Raw genomic sequence first — 22047 nt, forward strand, 5'->3', positions numbered from 1 at the left:
GTTTATTTTTATTTATTTTAGAAGAAATAGTCCATAAAGATTAATATTTTCTTGATAACATTTTAAAAGACGCTTCCACATTTTTATTTCTTAAAACACTTTCATATTTTTCTATCACTTTTTTGCATAGTATGTTAGGTATTGCCAAGGACGGAACCACCTTGGGCCTAAGGGGCGGAGCCACCTTTTGCCTGAGTATCGTTAATAGGCCATAATATAACTCAAACCAAGTAAGAAGGGTAGTCTGCCCTCGTGGATCGATTTCAGAGTCATAAGTTAATGTTTCCTTCTCAGTTGCTGATGAATGGGACCCTTCAACAAGCCTAGTGGTTACTGCCTTGAGCCGATATATTCCCAGTCTAAGCATTAGAGAAAGTGTGGGGATAAGGCCGACTTCGTTCCTCTCCATTCATGAGATTCTACGGTTTAGGGAGTTCGCTGCTTGTGATTGACCGGAAAGGATCCGCTCCTAAATTCCTCACGCTAGTTTACGATTACATGGGTCAACTTAACAACAAAACCCATAGAGGCAGAAGAATGGCTTCCAATAGCTGTTATGATCAATAAAAAAAAAGGAAAATTAGGATGCCTAATCCAGATCCATTCGCCTAAGAAAGATCAAACATGAAGATCCAGAGGTATCGAAGTTGTTGTTGTTGTTAGGCTAGAATCTACAGGTTCCGGTGCAGATAATAATTTCACGTGATAAAGCATTTTCGAATATGAAATTTCTAAATGATCAATTGAGAAATCGTAAGAAAATTAATGGATGAATGATAACATGATTATTTTTATAGGAAGAGATATTTCATGGTATTGGTAATGAAATTGTTATGCAACGCTTTCAAAACTTGAAAATGTGTTGTGAGATTTTGTAATATGTTGTATAATATATTTTATGGATTAGTGTATGTGCATTGTTAGTAAATTCTTAAGCTTTTTAATTAGTGACTTTATTTTTTAGGATGTCCCGATTCATATAGATCTCAGACTTCTTCCATGATGTATTAGTATGAATTTACAAGAGCTTATATAATACATATATATATATATATATGTGTGTGTGTGTGTGTGTGTGTATGTCAATTGTATGATTCTAAGTTACCCTAATTAAGTTTGAAATCTGAAGTGTAAACTTGTTACAAATACATAAAAAACATTCCATGCGTTTTCTCCCAACTATATGCTTCTTCCTGTTGCTTTTGGCGGCCACCGGTAGTATTTCTTCTTGCTCGATCTTGTTAACTAACTTCATGGTTAATATATATATTATTATGATTATAAGCATGCATAGTAACCATATTTTGTTTGGAATAATTGTTTATTAGGACGACAGTTGCTGAGGGTAGGACATGCGAGTCTCAGAGTAACTGCTTCAATTGAACTTGCGTGAGTAAGAGTAACTGTGCAGTTGTTTGCCAAACTAAGGGCTTCCTCGGTGGCTGGTGCTTGGGTTTACGCTGCAGATGCTTTTGCACAAAAAACTGTTAATTAGCTAATTAATTAAGCTAGTGATGAGCTGATCACTTATCACATACTTATTAGTGGGTGCATGGACGCACGTACTTTGGTACTAGCGTGGAACTAGCTGGAATGATTCACGGTTAGGTTGTTAATTAATATCGTATCTATGTTATAGTTTTTAATGTTCTTCTTTGTTATGCATCATCGTCATGAGTTACTTTGTACAGTATGTCGTACTGCGTAACTTCTTTATGGGTTAATCTCAGTTTACTACCCTGAAGTTTCTTGGTTTTCAACATTACATACATCAAGTTTTTTTCGTCCCAGTATGGTACTTAAAGTGATAATTAATTTTGAGACACTATCATACATCTTCCTCGTGAATTCGTAGAGCACTGTATAAAGAATGTTCAAGGGTGCTTCATCTAAACTACTGAAGGTTGATACAATGGATTATGAATCTTCTAATTTTATCATTCTTGAGCAATATGTTAGATGCTTTTTCTTTCTGACAAAGGATAACGTTAGTGGGTTAAATAGATAGTTGTTAGGAGGGAAGAGATTCGGCAGGGATCGAACTTGCACCATGATGTGTAGACATGATTGCTTTTTAGTACTGCAGTAAAACGTCATCTACCAGTATTTTAGATGCTTACTGATGAAATGATTGCTGTAAATTTGTTGTATTAGCCGAAGAAAAGACAAACGATGCCCCGTCCATCGTATTATCTTCCATTTACATATAAGTCATTCTCTTGTTACTAAACATTTTACACAAATTTTAGAACCGGTTGCACATAACCCAACCTGATAGTGCTATATGTTGCCGTTTAATTGTATTAGTAATAATTGTTAAAGTTAAACTTAATACCCTTTACTTATAAATAGAGTCGAACCATTTAATTGTATTAGTAATAATCATTTGGCCTAGTTTTTTTTAAAAAAAAAAAAATAAAATCATTTGGCCTTTAGATACAACTAGTAATAGTGCCCGCGCGTTGCTGCGGGTCTTAAAACTATTGGACATAAAAGAAGAAAACAGTCAATGCAAACTTGTAATGGATAGTTTGTAATTAACAGGTTTTTAGTATGTTCATGCTATTTAAACACAGAAAATATAATAAGAAAAAGAAGTAGAGTGTTGGCAGAAAGTGATGTAAGTTGCGGCATACCTGTAGTCAAGTCTGTGTAATTGATTTTAGTTGTGAACACCGGTAACATGTACAACTCAGAGAACAAAAAACAGCAGAAACTGAAGAAGAAAATGATGTGCACATAGAACATACTGCAGTAACTATAAATTAAGGTTAGAAGTGTTTTAATAGTGATATAAATTTGTGGTGAAGAATTATGTATAAGAGGATAACTGCTTTTATGAGTGTGAGTATATAACACGTCAAAACGATTATTAATAATTTACATTTGATGTTGAAATTCGAGATAATAAATGTAGCTGTAACTTATTAGAAGTGTTTAAATTGGCATTAACCGGTCGATAACAGTTTGTTCAATTATATTGAATATGATTAGACCATGTTACGATACGATGTTATAGGAAAACGAAGAAAAACTTATATAAGCTATTAGAAACAAAATATAATTGTAAATATAAAGTTGTGTCATTTGATTCTAAATAAGCATGTATATACTGACAGCAAAACGAAATCATTAGGGTTTTATCCAAATTAGGAAAAATCTAAAATAAAAATTGAAAGACAACCTTAGATGAAAAAAAAAAGACTAACACTGTGAATTCTTAGCCCCCCGACTATCCATTGCATGTGGTAATTTTTTAATTTATACAAATAAAGAGTAAGTGAAATTGGATGCATACCTGGGATGAGAATTTGAATAATGTTTCAGAAAATATAAGTTTGTTGCAATTTAGTACAACAAAAATGAAAATTGATGTCTTTTGCAATAAAATATATTTAGTGATAGTGTTATATAAGACTTAGAAAAGTATTGCAAATCATGCTATGATTAAATAGTAATTTATTTGGCAATAGTATAATTTTTAAAACAAAGTTAAATGTTGGCGATCTAAGACGGATCAGATTTACGTAAATTGGTAAACTTAGGTTTAATTATATGGAGTAAGAATCATCATTTCCGTCTTTTCTCTTCAGAGGAATTAACTATTACCAATTTATATAGATACTTTCTTCTTCTAACTTATTGTGAATACATGGTTAATTATTTGTTTGTCTAGCAAAAGGTTTAAGGCTAACATTTGGAAGTATAAACAGACATCCTTCCATTAAAGATAAATCCTGTCCATATTTTGTAAATCTGTGAAAGAACATATTAGATTAAAATATGTGGACATGGTATATCTCTAGTGAAAATGTCTACTTTTATACTTTTGGATGTTCAATTTAGCCTTTCAATATGCAAGCAAGTAATTTGTCATGTATTTAGATCATGTGAAAAGAAGATGGTTTGTATATATATTAGTAATAGCTAATTCCTCTGAAGAGAAAGCTTAGTAAAAATTGTAATTAAACGTAAAGCATTAACAAAACAAAATTAATAAAGTATTAATTAATTTTACATACCTTTGAATGTTTGCTTCTTCATTGTTTGAAAATGTATTTGTCAGCACTGTAAGCTCCTTGCTGAATTAGCAATTTTTTTTTTCCTTTCTAAAATTGTAAAATAAAGTGTTAAAAAAAAAGTTTTATGGCAATTAATTATAATATATAATAATTAGTTGACATCGATGGAAAAATGGTGTCATACGTAGGAAGAAAGTATAAAAACCAAATTTGAATGTAAGAAATAAAAAACAATTTGTAATTCATTATGATGCATTGTTATCTGTTTTATGGTAAACATAAAAGATGAAAGGTTTAAGGAACTTTAGACAATTCTTCTATTACAACATGGAAATATTCTCATGGAAAAAACATAATTGAACCATGGAACTAATTATCTCACAAATAATGATTGTATGGATACCTAAGACAAAACTGAACCAGATTTAAAGAATTGTACAGAGAGATGTTTTATAGCTTTCATACGATCATCAATTAAGTTTTGCATAATTATGTCCCATAATTTTTAGGAATGAAACAAACACATATAGCACTCATACTCTGAACTGAAAATATTCTTTAATTTCTTCAGTAATAACGTTGTTAAGGGAGAGAATGAAATTGGAATTTTATATTTTGGAGATTTTAGTGCACACATACATATCACATGTGCACGGAAAGCAGATTGAATTCAAATTGCAATTATATCGTCAATTGGCAATCTAAGATTTTACCATCTAAAAAAGTAGACTTTTACAAATTTATGCAGTTTATTGTTTTATGAACTGAAATTCCTGTCAAAAAAATGTAATGACGGATGAGGAATTACAATTTCATACCAACATGAGCCTTGAAATGTTACATCTATAAATTCTGAGTTGAAGGAACCCAAAAGTTGAATTCGTAGCTTTCAAAGAGATGCAAAATTTTTCCTAAACTATTAAAGGCCAGGCTCATGACACATAATCTCTAAGCAGCCAAAGAAGAAAAAAACTAAAAGCTAAGATATTGTAAGTACATTTCAACTACCTTAGGTAAAGCAATGACATAGGCCTGATGTTCCAATGATGCAAAACCTGTAAAGTTGGGCAATTAGAAAAATTAATTCTTTTGGTTATAAATATTCAATTAGATACATTTTAAATAAGAACCAGACAAAAAATGCGCATAAACGTGAGTTATGAAGATTGAGACAGCATAGAGGAAATGAAATAGACCTCATCAAGAGTAATACTACTGTAGTTTGTAGAAGGTGCCCAATCCTTAATGTCTTCAATTAGATTCATTTTAAATAGGATCAGCTGCTGCTATTTTTTCGATGTAGGACAATCGGTTCCTAAAGTTTCCCCAATAGAAAACTCTAACTCTAAAATATGATTATATATCAGAATTTATAAACAAAGTCAGAGGAAACATTATGATTATTGAGCTAGTATTGAATAATGGGTACAAAACTGAAACTTTTGGATGGTCAACCTTGTTTGCAGATGAAATTAAGCATCCCGAAAAACCAAAACAAATCAATTTAACATAAAAGTTTGTACTACTCACCTCAAATCGGCCGGAGAACTCATAATGGAATTTCTACCTCGCAATTTTTCCTTAACCTTTTCCATCTCAGTATTTCTAAATAGGACATGGATTCTATAACATTAGTTAAAGAAAAAATTTATCTATACTACACATATGTAGATCAATTCCCAATAAATTAAGATGAAATCAAGGTATGGAATATATTAATTTAGGGTTGGAAAATCACCTCGAAATTTCAGTCGACAGAGATTGAGCAAGAAAGCTGAGAGACGAAGACATTGGGAGAGATGGAAGAGAGAGAAGTGATTTGTGAGATGAGAAAGTGAGAGATGCAGAGTCTCTGAACTGGGTTAATTTTCTTGTAAATTTTGTAACACATCTTTAAAAACAATATTCAAAGTACAGTTTTTAACACTACTCTCTACATTTTCTATTAAAATTTTTAAACCTTCTCTTGATGTCACTCTTGATAATGCTACATATAATTGGCCATGTGTAAAAACAGGTTCTGGAAGATATAAACCAACTTGTTTAAGAGATTGTCCTTGACTTTTATTGATTGTCATTGCATAACATGCTCTAATTGGAAATTGATGTCTTTTGAAGATGAAAGGCCACTTATTTTCTGTAGCTGTAAGAGTGATTCTTGGTATAAAAACTTTATGACCAATATTAGTACCAGTAAGAATTTTAGCTTCAATAATTCTATCAAATAATTGAGTAACAACTAATCTAGTTCCATTACACAAACCTGAAGACTGATTTAAGTTTCGTAGTAGCATAATAGGCATTCCTATTTTTAATACCAAATTATGTGCAGGTAAACCATTGAATTCAAGCTTGTTTAAAAATTCTGTGGGGTACATTATTTCAAGATTTTCAACATTTGCATTTGAAGAACATAAAGAATCATAACTCAAAAATGTTTGTTGTTGTCCAGGTAATAAATTAATTATATAATTATTCACATCTGTAACAGTTGTATTTCGAGGTGTTATAATAGCTCTTTCCCTTAAATAAGCAAAATTGTCAAAAAAAGTTTCAAAACTCGGGTATGTTGCAGAAAAAATTGAATGGATAGCATTTGTAGAACAATCAATTATCAAATCTTGTGGTATTTGAATCAAAGATGAATCCCTATCAATTGAATTATTCACATTGTTTGCATCATTAATTTGTCCATCACCAATTTGTAGAATCCAATTTGCAAAAAAACTAATTTTATTTTTTTCTTCAATACTCAATCCATTTTTTGACAATCTCATATTTTCTTTCAAATGAAAAATTTTAAAATATGGCCATAAATAAGAACTATTCAATGAAGCATTTATTATATCCTCCTTAGTTCCTTGAGGAATAACATGCAATATTTGTCGAAAATCACCACCCAATAAAAGAGTTTTTCCACCAAATGGAACATTTTTATCGAAAGCTTGTGAATTTGACAAAATATCTGAAAATGATTTATCCAATACTTCAAAACAATATTTATGATTCATAGGTGCTTCATCCCATATAATTAAATCTGTTTTTTCAATTAATCCTGCAAGATGAGTTTTTTTCTTTATTGAACAAATTGAAGAATCAGTAATAATCAAAGGGATTTTAAATCTAGAATGGGATGTTCTACCACCTGGTAATAATAATGATGCTATTCCTGATGATGCAACAGCTAGAACAATTTTACCGTCTGATCTAAGCTTACTTGTAATTGTATCCCATAAAAATGTTTTTCCAGTGCCTCCATGACCATAAACAAAGAATAGACCTCCTTTTTTTGCATTCACAGCATTTAAAACACAATCATAAACATGTTTTTGACCTTGGTTAAGCTGTGATTTCAAAAGTGCATGTTTCTTATAAAGTTCTTCACAATCATAATTTAATTCTTCTCTCAAAAGCCTATTTTGAATTTCTAACATTTTTTCTGCATTAGGCATGGGAAGATGATATTTTTTCAAAGAGGTAGATGCATTATTAAAAAGTAATTCTAATTCAAATAGCACTGAATTTTTTAATTCATGTTCTGGCACAATCATATCTGGAATTGCAAAAGTTTTTCGCAATTTATATAAAATGTCATCATACATGTTTTGCCAATGACTATCAAAAAGATTTTGAGGATTTGCTACATCACAAAATAAAATTATTGTGACAAACAATTGTCTCAATTGAGCAGATGATGCAATATGTGCAGCACTTGATAAAGCCTCAATCCATTCTTTATCATCACCTAATAGTCCTAATGATTTGCATGCAGAATGGTAGGAAGAATGTACAACACCATTAATTGTTTTTAAATCCTCAAAACTAATGGCGCCTTTTTTTAAATTCAAAAGCATTCTCAAATAATATAATTCGCCAGATGCAGGATGTACATATGCTATTCTGCCAATTGATGCTTTATATTTTCTTGGCTTCCAAGTTTTTTTCTTTACATCATACAAAAATTTTGTGGGAATTTGTGCATAAGTTAGTTCACGTGCGTTAGGAAAATTTTTGTTCAATTCAAACCAACTTGTTAACATTGTGTTTTCAAAAGCTTTTTGATTAATGATTGACTGTAGTGATTGATCAGCTGTAAAAACAACATTTTGTTCTAATGGTAAATGAACTGGTAATCGCTCTACAGAAGGCTCTCTATGATGTATGAAATATTGAAATAGTCTCCAAACAGCCTCATAAGGTGATATATATCTACAATTGAGGTATGCTAAAATCTCATCATTCAAATTTTCTTGAAAAACTAAACGTGCTCTATCTGAACCTTTATTTACATATTTGAATAAATATTTTATAAGCATTGATTGACAACAGGATTCAACATTTATATGTGCATTATATTTTAGTAATAACTCTGCATTGTAAGGAACAACAAATCTATTATCAACTTTTATGCCGTTTTTAATCACAAATTTTTCTTCATCTTCACGACGTTTATAAACAGCAAAACCATTTGTGTCAAAAATTGTTTCGCTTTTATATGGCTTAGGAAAGTTTTTAGAACATTTATTTTCTTGCATGCAAGGTGATTTTGGATTAATACAACCACATGGACCATGAATCATAAACTGATTAACAGTTTCATAAAGTCGTGGATGCAAATTTTTATCAGGTAATTCAGCAGAAATAATTGAGTCTATATCTGATGCGCAAAAACATTTCACATTTGGTTTCAGCCATATTAACATATGAGAATGAGGTAAACCTCTTTTTTGAAACTCAACTGTGCAAACATCTGTTCATGAGGAAAAAATGAAAACAAAGAAAAGAATAAAAGTAAATTTTATAATAAATAAGAAAACTAAAAAGCTTGAAATAAGTGCTAGAATGAGTTTTAGTAACTTACTTGCTTGAATTTCTCCAAAAGGCTTCCTGAACTTGATGAAATCAATCATATGATCAAGCTTCATTTTGAAGATTCTAGAAATTATATCAGGTCTATCTTCAGGTTTGAATCCTGGCTTATTCTCAAACTCTCTTGTGATTTCTGGCCATTTAACATTACATGTAAATGTTATAAACAAATCAGGATGTCCGTATTCTCTACAAATAGCCATAGCATCTTGATAATTATTTATCACATATCTTGGACTTCCAGTATATGAAGCAGGTAATACAATTTTTTGTCCCAAATTATTTGCATCAGTATCACCTTTTAAGAATGCATCATATATTCCTTTATAAACTTCACTTCTCAAATTTTTTTGATTTTGTCTAATATAATCTAATCTATCTTCTTCAAGTGTTGCAAAAGAATCGACCAAATATTGTTGAAAAAGTCTTCCTCCTCTTAACAATGTACTTAATGGTGGTTCTCGTTCTTGAATTTGATAAGCAATGAAAGCTCTCATTGGTATTCTTTGTCTTTTAGTTTTTTTACCTTTATAATTTTCATTCCATTTTAAATCTGGTCTATAACCATCTTCACCATATGGAAAAAGAATTGGATATTGCAGAGACATAAATTTAGGATTTAACTTTGTTACACGTTTTAATTCGTGACTTTTAGACTCTATAATAATATCTCGATTAGAATCATACAATCCTATATCTCCAACTATCAAACCACCTATTTCATCAGTTGTAGGTTGCTCATATTGTTTGCTATCATTTAATTGCCTGCCTAGCAAAGTCATTTTTAATGAAGAAAGAGCATCGTTTTCAAATTTATCTCTTGCCATTCGAAAAAGTTTAACCAATTCATTTGATGCATCAAACATTTTGATTAACCCTTCTACAATTGTTGGATCTAGGCTTTGATTGTTTCCATTGGAATTAAAAACTTTAAGTCGATTTTCCACCTCATTATATGTATCATAGACATACAGTTGAGCAAATTTTGGAGACTCATTATCAACAGGCAAAAGAGATCCCATTAAATGACAAACTTGACAACTGATTTTGAAAATATAAGGGCTTGATCCATTGTTAATTGAGTTATCAACTTTGGCTCCCATTGAAATGAATGCAAACATTGAGTTATAAGTTCTAATATTTTGTCAAAATGATAAATTTTTTTGCCCTTTAGTTGGATCAAGCAAGTAATCTAAAAATGGTGGTGTTGGTTTTGGATTTGGAAACTTAATTTTTCCTTGTTGGCAACAAAGAGTGAAAACAGGTAGATCGTTTTTACACTTCGGTTTAAGAGACTCTTTTAGCCAAAAATAAGCACCACAATGAACACACTTATAACTTTTATCTCCTAAGTCCGCATATTCTTTAACAACTCCTACAAAAAAAGATACAAAAACAAAACAAAATGAGCGTAATATTATTTAGGCAATTAGAAAATTGAAATTCATGATATATCAAATTAATAGATGCATAAATTAAGAACTAACCTTTTCTATTCTTTTGAAAAAATGCTTGACCCTTGTTCATAAGATTATTATTCTGATCATCAAGGGTTTGTTGAGTATTTTTTGTAGATTGGTCTAATACATTGACAACCTTTTTTCCCTTTTTATCTCTTAAGAGAACATTTTTTTCAACAACAGTCATGCAATGTGATTCATTGATATTGGAAGAACTTATGTTTTCAACATCTTGTTGAACAGAAGATGTGCTAGTACCATCTTGGTAGTCAATGGCTGAGTTTTCCTGAATAATTGGACTACTCTTAGATAAGAAAACATCGACATAGTTTTGTATACAACTTATTCTACACACTCTTTTAAATTGTCTGTCATAGTCAGATACAGCATAGGATTGATTATTGACAAACTCTTTCTCGTGTTCTGTATCATTAATTGTTAAAGCATTTGCAAGTCTTTTTGACATGATGGAATCAAATTGTAATACAAATTTGAAAACAAATTAGTGCAAACCACGCTGAAAAAAAGACAAAAAAATGAAAAAAAGAAGTATCAACAAACACATAATGTGAAGATTAAACAAATATATACTATAATGATTAAAAAGAATAGATCACCCAAATTTTAAAATGCGACTGGAAAAAAAAAGTTATAAAAAAAAAAAAGAAGATTAAAAAAAGTAAAGTTTAAAACTAAATAATTTAAAATTTAAAATTGCTCACCTTTAACAATTGAAATTTTAGAAAATACAATAGCCAATCTGTTCAAAAAGGCAAACAACAAACAATTATTACAATGGACAATAGAATTTAGTTCAGCAACAAATGGCAAGACACAAAATATAAAACAAATAATAAATAGAACTTAAAAAAATTTAAAAATTAACAAAGTAATAAGATAACTACATTCTTACTTCTTATAGTTCAGTTGTGAAACTATGCACTAATGCACCATGTAACCACAGAGCAAAATTTATTTTGCAGATAAGTTTTCAATGGGAGTATTACTTCTTACTTGTCTTATCCACGCTGAGTGGAAACTGCAAAGATCAACAGTATTAACAATGTTTATTCTCAATGAAACACAAATTACAAAAAATAAAAAAAGCCAATTGATTTTTACTAATACATGAATTATATAAATTGATGGCTAGATTATCAAATATATCGTGAGAAAATGGGAGCCCTAAAACTTTTTTAAACAATGGGTGACACAGAATTAACAAATACACATGTTCAAAGAAATGTATATGTTAACTAAAACAAAAATTGTTATCACAATAGAAAATTGTAATATCACTCCGTGATATTGACAGTTGTTGCAAACATCTAACTTTTTTAATAACACAGTATATGACTATAAAAAAGCATTTTACATATAATTTATCTATGATATTCACAGTTTTACTAAAAACGATAACACAGTTAACTACAAAAATAAAAACTATCTATGGTTCCAAGAATCATGATTAACACAACGTGGAACCGATGGGTTTAAAATGTATAAGCTAAAATTAAAAGTAACTTCTCAGATAAAAAGGTAATATACAGAGTAAAGGAAAAAAAAAAACAAAAGGACTATACTGCATAGATAACATTGATAAAAAAAAAAAAAAACATTCTATTTTTATGATAATGTACTATCTAGTTATAAAATTATAACATAAAGTAGCTCAACATTATAACTTTAAGTAAAGAAATATTTGAAAAGAATGATTTGATATACAATTTAGAGCCACAGTATTAACTACAATCAGACAATTGTCAAACAAAAGGAAGAAATATAATCTTGAACACAATATTAACAAAGTGAAAAGCACTTACAAACACAATCAATTGTCTGTAAACTTGACAGCTGAAAGCTAACTTGGCAGTTAAAATTAGAATAGGAACTGAGATGCAGCAAAGATTTTTTTTTTTTTCAACCAAAATTAATCTGCAGATGATTGCAAACAAAGAAATAATTACTTCTCAAATAAATATAAAACGAATTTAAAATATTTCAAGGCTACTTTTAATAACAGCATAATAAAGATAAAGATTTTATCAACATGACTCTCAATTTTATGCAGGTTGGGATAATCCAATTTAAAAGAAAGGGATTTCTTCCCTAATTGTTGTGATAAGAATCACTTAAAGACAATAAGAACCACTCCAATTCATAATAGCAGAGTGTGCTCGTACATAAGAGATGCTTATGCAACCTCTGAACTTCTCAGAAGAAATGATGTTGATGCATTAGAGATTCATACAACTGGAAGGTACAGTTTCTTAATAATTGAAAAGTAAGCATACATGTTAACTACTATTAAGCTGATTGAGGGAAGAACTTTTACCACTTCTATGGATGTTCTATGCACTTTAATCTAATTGAGCTCAAAACTTCAACATTAATTCAAGCATAGGTAGTCACACTTTGCTAAGCCTTAATTTCTTCAAACACCAATATTTCCTGCAAGAAAAAACCGATTCACATTAGACAACGGCATTGAATACAGTAAAAAATCAACGAAACAGTCAATGCAATACAAAAAAACTTCAATATTACACCAACCAACCAATCGATCTACAAATTTTCTTCCTAATCAAAGAAAAAAGAAAAAGAATAAAATAGACAAACCACCTAAAACACCGCAATCAGCCAGAAAACCCACCTCTTCAGACGGCAGACGATCAACATGAACAGAGAAGCAAGGAAACACGAAGATCGAACATGGAAAAAAGCAGAGAAACAGAGAGCAGGCGAAAGCCAAAAGCAACGGAAGAAAATGAGAGAGGGTTCGAGCACCTTCCCATATGTAGACTCACTCTACCAAGGGGCAAAATCGCCAATTCATGTAGCATCTTTTAAAGGGCTGAAAACTGTGCGTTAGATCAGGAGCAAAACCGGATTGGCACTGTTAATGAACAGTGCCAATCCGCTGAGCTTTAGTATATATAGAACTTGCTCGCCGATTTCAAATCACTCTAATTCTCATGCCATTTAACGGGTTTTGAATTGCTACTAACTCAATTCTCAAATCACAAAATTCCAATAAGGGCATATGCCGAAACACAAAAAAAATCCATACAGTGATCATTTAAAGATTGACATACAAAAAAAATCCATAATTCAAACTTTAAAATGCAGAACAGACAAAGAAAACCCAAAAGTTAATCATGGCCATTTTTCTTCTTTTAAATTCCGGACAAAAATCAAACCACAGATAATTAGAACAACCAAACCCAAAAATTTCCCCAAAAAAAACCTGAACAACAATAAAATTAATTAGTCTAAACCTTAAACCGCAGCCATATCCTTCCTCAACAATTTTTAAATTTTAATTAAAACACAAAAAAAATGAAAAAAAGGTTAAAGATAGATTATATAACCGTAGCCATATCCATTCGTCGGCAATCTTTCAATTTTAGTTAAAACGCAAAAATAATTAAAAAAAAACATAACAGGCACAGATCACATAATCGAAAAGAAGTTTCGCAACTCATCCACAATAATCAACAGCTAAATTAAACCCAAAAATTAATCATGATCATCCATTTGTATAGCTGGAAATGTTTAGCCCTTAATTAAAACACCAAAATAAAAAATTCCTCACTCACAGTACAAAACCGAAACATACAAAGCAAAACCCAAAAATTAATCATCAGTATTCCTCTTTTTTTTTTCTTTTTTTTTTTTTAAGTTTGAGGGAAAAATCAAAGCACAAACAAAAAAAAAATAACACCAAAGAGATAAATTATATACCTGACCCAGAAAAAGCTAGGAAGAATAAAACCCTAAAACTTGAAGAAAAATGTTTCCTGCAACTGAAATGCAAAATCAGAGATACCAACCAGACGTAGAGCACGAAAAAACAAAGAAAACGCTGGGCAAAAAAGCCGAATAGCCCATATTCACAACAATCAATCATAAAATTTTCTTCCTAACCAAACAGAAAATAAACCAACACATGAATCAACATACCTGAACGGGAGCAATTCGTTTGTGCAAAACAGGGGAAAAAACGCCAAACACCTTCGAGAAGATCCGATCGGAACCGAAATCAAAAGACAGACGGGAAAACTAAAGAGAAACGGAACGACTGAGAGAAAAACGAAGAGGAAAAGAAAAAGTAGAAGATGCTTCTGGCATCTTTCCTATAAAACGCAACGTGGCCAAAGCTCAACCAAAAACACCAAAAGCACCTTTCAAACGGGAGCAACAGCTGCAAACAAAAATGAAAGAGGGGCAAAATAGACCATTTACTGCACAATCCCACCAAAGTACAAAAACCATGAATAAAATGAGGGTTAAAACCGGATGGGCACTGTTAATGAACAGTGCCAATCCACCGGCTTTTAGTATATATAGAATGTTTAGTGCTACTGATCGAGTTTTTATAGAACAGTTTGTTAAAGAAGTCCAAACAAACATTCCTATATCCAATCCGAGTAATGCTTGGGAGACTAAATTGGTAAACTAAATGACATGAAAGTTGATGAGTGAATTATTATTTAAACGTTAATAAACGTGCTCATTTTCTATTGGTGACACATCATTTAGTTTACAAATTTAGTCTCTCTAGCATTACTCTTACTGTGTAATGCTAGGGAGACCAAATTTTTTAAACTAAATTTGCAAACTAAATAATGTAATTGTAGATGATTGGATTATTAATTAAGTGTCGATTAACGTGCTTATTTTTTATTGATGACATATTATTTGGATTAAAAAATTTAGTCTCCCTTGCATTAGTCTTACTCTATCCAATCCTATAATCTCTGTGTGGGGTCCATCGTCTACCCGAGTAAGAAAAACCCCGCTTTAATGAATTCAACGATGTGGTACCTCAGCATAACACCTTCTTTAGTTAAACTTAACACCTTTTACTTATAAATAGAGTCAAACCGTTTAATTGTATTAGGAACTTTTGATACGATGTTTAGTGCTACTGATCGAGTTTTTATAGGACAGTTTGTTAAAGAAGTCCAAACAAACATTATCCAATCACTGTGTGGGGTTCTTCGTCTACCTGAGTAAGAGAAACCCCGCTTTAACCAATTCAACGACGTGGTACCTCAGCAGAACACCTTTTTTAGTTTCAAATGCCAAACCAAATGATCAAACCCTCATTCCTTTGCACAATTCCATCTTCGCATTTTCTGATTCTGGCCTTTTCGATGAAATTTGCATTGTTGAAATCCGAAAAAATCCCCTCATTGATCATAAAAACAACAAGAAGCAAGCGGAGACATCATATTCATTTCCATCATGGGAATGGTTTGCCTACCAATTAATGCACTCAACGCAATTCCATTCCGTGGTAGTCCCTCGGGCTCTATCCGAATTGGGGTACAGAATCCAAGTGTTCGTAGTCTTTTCGAAACAATTCTTATGTGCCAAGCTTGCGGAGTGTCCTGATCAGCCTTATGCCAGTCTGTGTACCTATTCATGCAGTGACAATTTACTTCATGATGTCCCTAAAATGAACTGTGAGGATCAGAATCCATTCGGCGCTGCCTATGCCCTTCTTGATGGTACGTGGTTCTATGTTGCCCGAGGCTATAAGGGCAACCCTTCTAGTAAGCACTGCTATAATAAGATGCATCATTTCCTAATTTTATGAAATGGTTTAATGTGTATGTTTCAATATGTTTGGTGTTTTGTGTGTGGCTTGGTCATGGAAATATATCAAAATCAAATCTAAACTCGGAATATCAATTACCCAATTACGGTTTTTGATGTGTACTAGAACAAGCAATTTTCAATTTGAGCCATGATCAGTGAAATAACACAAATATGTAAAAGACTTTTAGGCCCTTTTTCTAGATTTAGAAATATAGCCACTCGAGCACTCAACTGAAAATGTGCACATTGGCACAATGATCGCTTTTCTTGTAGAACTAACTCGATGATCATATGCAGATATTGATCCTTCATCTTACTTAAACTCGGCTGAACGTCTGAACCTGAAGACATGGAAGTGGCAAGCACTGCAAAACATGCAAAATCCACCAGCCTTTGCATCAGGATTCACTCACAAAGGCAGGTTCTTCGTGGTCGGTGGCAGCAAAGCTCTCGAGTACTCAGCTGAAAATTACAACCCCAGCACCAACTCTTGGGTGTTTCTCAAGTCATTTGTGCCTAAGGAGGCAGAAGAGTGGTGATACTGACTTGGTCAGATCAGTTAGGTGTGAAGCTATGGCTGTGGACAGTACTGTCTAATAATCCAAATTCGATATGTAGATTCAGATTAATCGGTTTTTTACCAAACCAAATCATCGAGAGGTCACGGATAAAGGAGCATGGGGCGAGGATGGTTCCGGTTGGAGGGAAGGAGGCGTGGGTTTTTGTGGGAGAGAGGGAAAAATTTTGGCTTTAGGTTGATGGATCAAATGCATGGCCATTGTTTCCAGCACCAGCTTTTAGGCCTGGGAATGGGAATGAAATTGTGCAGAAAGGTCATATTTATGCCTTTTCTTTCAGTAGTGGGGTTAGAGTACTGAGTTGGAGAACAATCCCTATTTACTCAGTTTTTGAGTAATTTTTTCAAGTTTTCTGTTCTTTTCCCCCAAGAAGATTGTAGAACAATGATGATGTTGCATGTTTTCTACTAATGCATGCACAAAAGAGTTTATGCTATAAAGACAAAAAATTGGTGTCTGTGAGTTACGCAGAACTGCATAAACCCTAAACTTGTTAGAATCTGTATAAGTTTGGCAGTATTTGCAGCAATTCAAAACAGAGAGAAAGAACTTGGAGAGAAGAAAATGAGGAGATAGAAGGAGAGTGATCAAAATCTCAGAGTGAGCCAATGTGCTCTTCTGCGTGCATTTTCATTTTATCACAACTGAACAAAAAATATCGTTAGAGAAGGAGAGAATCTAGGACAGCCTATGAGCTCATCTAGCCTTTCATTACAAGAACCTATGAGATCTCTCCACTTGCTCACATCTGTGCCTAATACATTAAGAGCTAATCTCAACCCTTGATTTCTAACAACTCATTTCACAAAGACTAACATCTTAATAAAATAAAGAAAGTAACAGTTTAGACCTTGATCAACCAACACTCCCTTCTAAGGTCTTAACTGAAATTACTCCAAGCTTGTCTCTCAAGGCACATAACCTATCTTAAGCTAAAGCCTTGTTGAAAATATCGGCTAGTTGATCCTCACTCTTGCAGAATTGCAGATTAATTATTCCTTCTTGAATTGCATCTTTGATGAAGTGAAACTTCTTTTTAATGTGCTTAGACCTCTAGTGGAACACAGGGTTCTTTGACATGGCAATGGCAGATGTGTTGTCACACATCAAGGTAGTTGGCTCAATCTGTTCTTCATCAAAATCATGCAGCACAAATCTCAGCCATATGGCTTGAGTTGTAGCTTCAGAGGCACTCATTTATTCAGCTTCTGCTGTTGAGAGTGCAACACTTTGTTGCTTCACTGAGGCCCAAAAAAATGCACCACTGCCAAAGCTAAAAGAATAGCCAAAAATAGATTTCATGTCATTCTTATCTCCACTCCAGTCACTGTCATAGAAACCTATGAGCAAGGCTGTATTTCCCTTATTGTAGTTGATTCCATAATCTATAGTCCCCTGCACATATCTTAGAATCCTCTTAGCAGTGCTAAGATGCTTGGTGGAAGGGCAATGCATATATTTGGCAAGCACACAAGCTTAATACATGATGTCAGGTCTTGTTGCAGTCAAATATAAGAGGCTGCCAACAATTTTTCTATACAATTCTTCATCTGCAGGTTCACTGCCATCATCTTTCCTTAGCTTGTCAATGAGAGGTAAGCGAATAGAGACAAACTTGCAGCTTTTCAATCCAAACTTGTCAAGTAGACTCAATGCATATTTCTTTTGGTGGATGAAGATACTCCCTTCTTGTTGAATAACCCTAATTCCAGGAAAGTGATGTAACTGAACTAAATATGTCATCTCATACTTGCTCATCAGGTCACATTTGAAATCCTTAATCATCTGTGGACAACTCCATGTGTAAACAATGTCATCCACATATATGGAGACAATCAATGTTCCATGTCCTTCCTTATGCTTCACATATAGGGTAGCTTCACTAGGACTTTTTCCAAACCCACATTGCAACAAATAAGTGTGAATGTTGCTATACCAAGCTCCAGGAGCTTGCTTCAGCCCATACAAGGCTTTCTTCAGTTTGTACACCTTGTGTTCCTCTCCCTTGACAATGTAACTATCAGGTTGGTCAATGTACACCTCTTCTTCAAGAACCCCATTCAGAAAAGCAGACTTCACATCTAACTAAAACAATCTCCACCCTTTCTGAGCTGCCAATGCAATGAGAGTCCTTATAGTGTCCAATCTAGCCAGAGGTGCAAAAGTCTTATTAAAATTAACTCCAGGCTTTTAAGTGTACCCTTTGGCAACTAATCTTGCCTTGTGTTTCTGTATAGTGCTATACAGATTCAATTTAGTCTTGAAAATCCATTTTACTCCAATAATAGGTTTGTCACTTGGTCTATTAACCAATTCCCAAGTGCCATTCTTCTTAATCATAGAGATCTTATCCTCCATTGCTTTCTTCCAAGCTTGATCTTGAGAAGCTTCATTGTAGTTTCAGGATCAATGGCACTAAGTCTACACTGAGCAAACATCTCATTCAAATTCCTCCACTTCTTTGGTGTGTTATCATATGTCTCAGTGACTTGGATTTCACACTCTTCATTCACAATTCTAGAATAAACTATGTGTACATCAGTGGCATTATCAACACATGTGTTTGGAGATTTCAACTCAAAGGCATAGATGTTAGACCCCTCACAGGAACCATTTTCAATCTCAGTTATACTTACACCTTTATTTGCATTTAAGTAGGGCAAAGGGATATGAACTGTCTCCATGTTCTCCCAATTGAGCACATCACCTTCATCAAAGATAACATGTGACAACTCGTCCCGGGTTTTATTAACAAAAATGGCATCTTTGTAATTTCACCAAGTTGGGATACATTTGGTGTTCTTTTTTTTTCTAAATTGTTTTATGGGATTGGTTGGTGAGCCACGTAGGGCCCACCCTATTTTTGTGTTCCTTGGTTTCTCACATCTCTCATCTCTCACAATTATCTCTTTTCCCTCACACTCCCTTATCTCTCATTCTCGACAACTCTCTTAACCCTCTCTCCCCCGAGAAGCAAACACACACACACACACTTGGACACTCACCCTCCATTAGAACCTCCCCATGCCAGAAACCTGGAGTTGTCGACCTTTTCCTTACTGCACAATGGCGTTGCCACCATTCAAGAGTCATCGAGAGAATCCTCGCCTTCTTCGATTACGGTGAGTTTTGAAAACCTTTCCAAACTTCCTAGAGTTTTATTAGAGCTTGATTAGGATGATTTTAAGTGGTTTGAGTGCCGTGGAATGCAGCTATACTCGGGAAAATGAGTTTCCAGATTTCTGGTGAGAATGCCGTGACTTGCAGACATTTTTCGGCGAAACTCCGGTTGTGTCACGGCCTCCAATAGGTATATTATTCTTCCCCTCCTCCGTAGCTTCATTTTGGTATTGGGTTTTGGTGAGTTGTGGTTTGACTGGAGCTTGAAAGCTCCAGCTTTCTTCTTCAGCGGGACCAACGAGCCGATCGGCGCACCAAAACCCAGTCCAGCTAAACTCAAGCCCAAATTAGTATTAAGCCCAAGCCCATTTAACCCTTTCAAACCCAGGCCCTTGGGTTGTTTTGACTTGGGCCTTAGGATTTTTTGAACTTAGGCCAAACCGAGGGCCTCTAACCCTTTGGAACCCAACCCACTAGAATCATTGGGCCGAGCTACCAAGCCCAGAAGAAAACTCAGGCCCGGTTACCAACCCAGCCCAGAACCGGCCCTCGGTTAATTCGAAATTTACCCGGGACCTTTCGTTGGTTAATTCGATGTTCTGAATCCATTTTTTATGTCCGTTTTTCCAAATTCAATTGTTATAATATAGTTTTATTAATTGGACCCTTTATGTTCTTAGAGGCAATTATTTGTGACGTTTCCATCTTCGCTAGTTTGTGTGGCTCTTCGACGGTGAAGTATTTGTGAGTAGAAATGCATACATGAAAAGCATGATTTAATGGTTACGTTTTATAAGTAAATTAGATTTACACTTTATGATTATTATGCTTACTCAGAATATTTTGAATTACCCTATTTTATCAAACTCATGTTCTTTGTAGTATAGATGATGGATGACTTTATACTGCTTATGAACATGCTTTTACACACTTCTTTATAGTATAGATGATGGATGACTTTATACTATGAAGATGTTTTTGAGATATATGTACCTAGGTTTGGAAAGTCTATGTTCAATGGTTTTGTGCTTATCTAGTGGTCACTATACTGCCACAGACGAGGATTATGGTTGTTGGCTGTGGGCTGGGAGAAATAATCTCTAACTTCGGGCCGAGAGACACGGAGTTGGCATTGGGTCGGGAGAATTAATTTCTGGCTATGGGCGCAGAGACATAAAAGCTGGCATTGGGCTGGGAGATATTATTATTGGATACCACTATTTTATCACACTATATACGATATGTTTTATGAAAGGTTTTATGGCATGCTAGGTTTTCGGAAAACCTATTAAATATTATGCTATTAGTTTTCATAAAGCTTTGGGGGTTAGTATGTTGATAACTGTTTTATTATTATTATTATTATTATTATTATTATTATATGTCAACTTGGTCCACTCATGTTTGTTTTGTGCCCCTTATGACTTAGAATCAAGGTGTACAATCGTGGCGTTAAGGCACTTCCGCATCCGCATCTTCAAGTTCTCTCGGTGTAGGACCCACTTCTTGTTCATTCAATTTTATATCGTTTCTTTTCTAGTGTATATAATTAGTTGTATGCTCCGAACACGTACCTCATTTGCATATTAATTACATTTAGATTTATAAGTCTTATTTATTTTCTTGTTCTCATGCATCCTAATATGCCTTCGTCACCTTCGGGCGTCGGCTAGCTCGTAACTACCTTGGTGTTCGGAAAATTTCGGGTTCGGGCATGTCATAACACTTCTGGAAACAATGATTTTGTTGCTTTTCAGATCAAACACCATGTAACCCTTCTCTTTTGTCCCATATCCAACAAACATACATTTCTGGCCTGTTTCATCTAGTTTATGCCTTAGCTGAGTTGGAACATGAGTATAACATACAGAACCAAAGATTCTCAAATGTTTTACCCTTGGTTTTCTACCATTGAACTCTTCAAATGGAGTTTTGTTCTTTAACACCTTGGTAGGACATTTATTCAAAAGATAGACAACAGTGTGAATTGCTTCACCTTAGAATTTAAGAGATAGTTTCTTTTCATAAAGCATGGTTCTTGCCATCTTTACAATGGTACGGTTCTCCCTCTCAGCAATGCCATTTTGCTAGGGAGAATAAGCAACAGTTAGCTGTTTTTCAATACCAACATCTTCACAACATTTCTCAAATTGCAATGATGTGTACTCCCATTCTCTGTCAATTCTAAGTTTCTTCAACTTAAATCCAATTTGTAGTTCCACCATAGCCTTGAACATTTTGAAAATTATGAACACTTCAGACTTGCTCTTCAAGAAATAAACCCAGCACATTATGGACTTATCATCAATAAAAGTGAGGAAATACTTGCTGCCACCAAATGTCCCACACATGGGTCCATAAACATTTGAATGAACAAGCTCGAGTGGAAGA

General features: G+C 33.4%; 1 protein-coding gene and 1 pseudogene across 36 annotated transcripts; one reads left to right on the forward strand and one right to left on the reverse strand.

Annotated features, from left to right (window-relative positions):
• Positions 1-974: 974 nt before the first annotated feature.
• On the reverse strand, positions 975-14509 carry LOC137738051 (uncharacterized). Of its 36 annotated transcripts, none has more exons than XR_015953254.1 (12): positions 14315-14509; positions 12687-12802; positions 12175-12286; positions 11265-11390; positions 11074-11111; positions 10379-10868; positions 8884-9024; positions 8743-8772; positions 5031-5077; positions 4023-4109; positions 2637-2749; positions 975-1469 (listed from the first exon to the last, which is right to left on the reverse strand). XR_015953254.1 is itself a non-coding variant. In XM_088679495.1 (11 exons), exons 6-10 carry the CDS (start codon positions 10815-10817, stop codon positions 4041-4043), a joined length of 726 nt encoding a protein of 241 aa, XP_088535621.1. In that variant the 5' UTR covers positions 10818-10868; positions 11074-11111; positions 11265-11390; positions 12175-12286; positions 12687-12802; positions 14315-14509; the 3' UTR covers positions 2500-2749; positions 4023-4040. The 36 variants fall into 36 exon arrangements, 7 of the variants coding, with proteins under 7 accessions (XP_088535621.1, XP_068333756.2, XP_088535623.1 ...); XR_015953258.1 differs by having other exon boundaries at positions 4023-4105; positions 5028-5077; XR_015953255.1 differs by lacking the exon at positions 4023-4109 and having other exon boundaries at positions 2637-2758.
• A 124-nt stretch (positions 14510-14633) lies between these two features.
• On the forward strand, positions 14634-16874 carry LOC148692816 (uncharacterized; annotated as a pseudogene).
• The last annotated feature ends 5173 nt before the right edge of the window (positions 16875-22047 follow it).

Source organism: Pyrus communis, chromosome 11 (assembly GCF_041283825.1).
Source record: "Pyrus communis isolate YQ-2024b chromosome 11, ASM4128382v1, whole genome shotgun sequence".
In the NCBI taxonomy this organism is placed as follows: Eukaryota; Viridiplantae; Streptophyta; class Magnoliopsida; order Rosales; family Rosaceae; genus Pyrus; species Pyrus communis.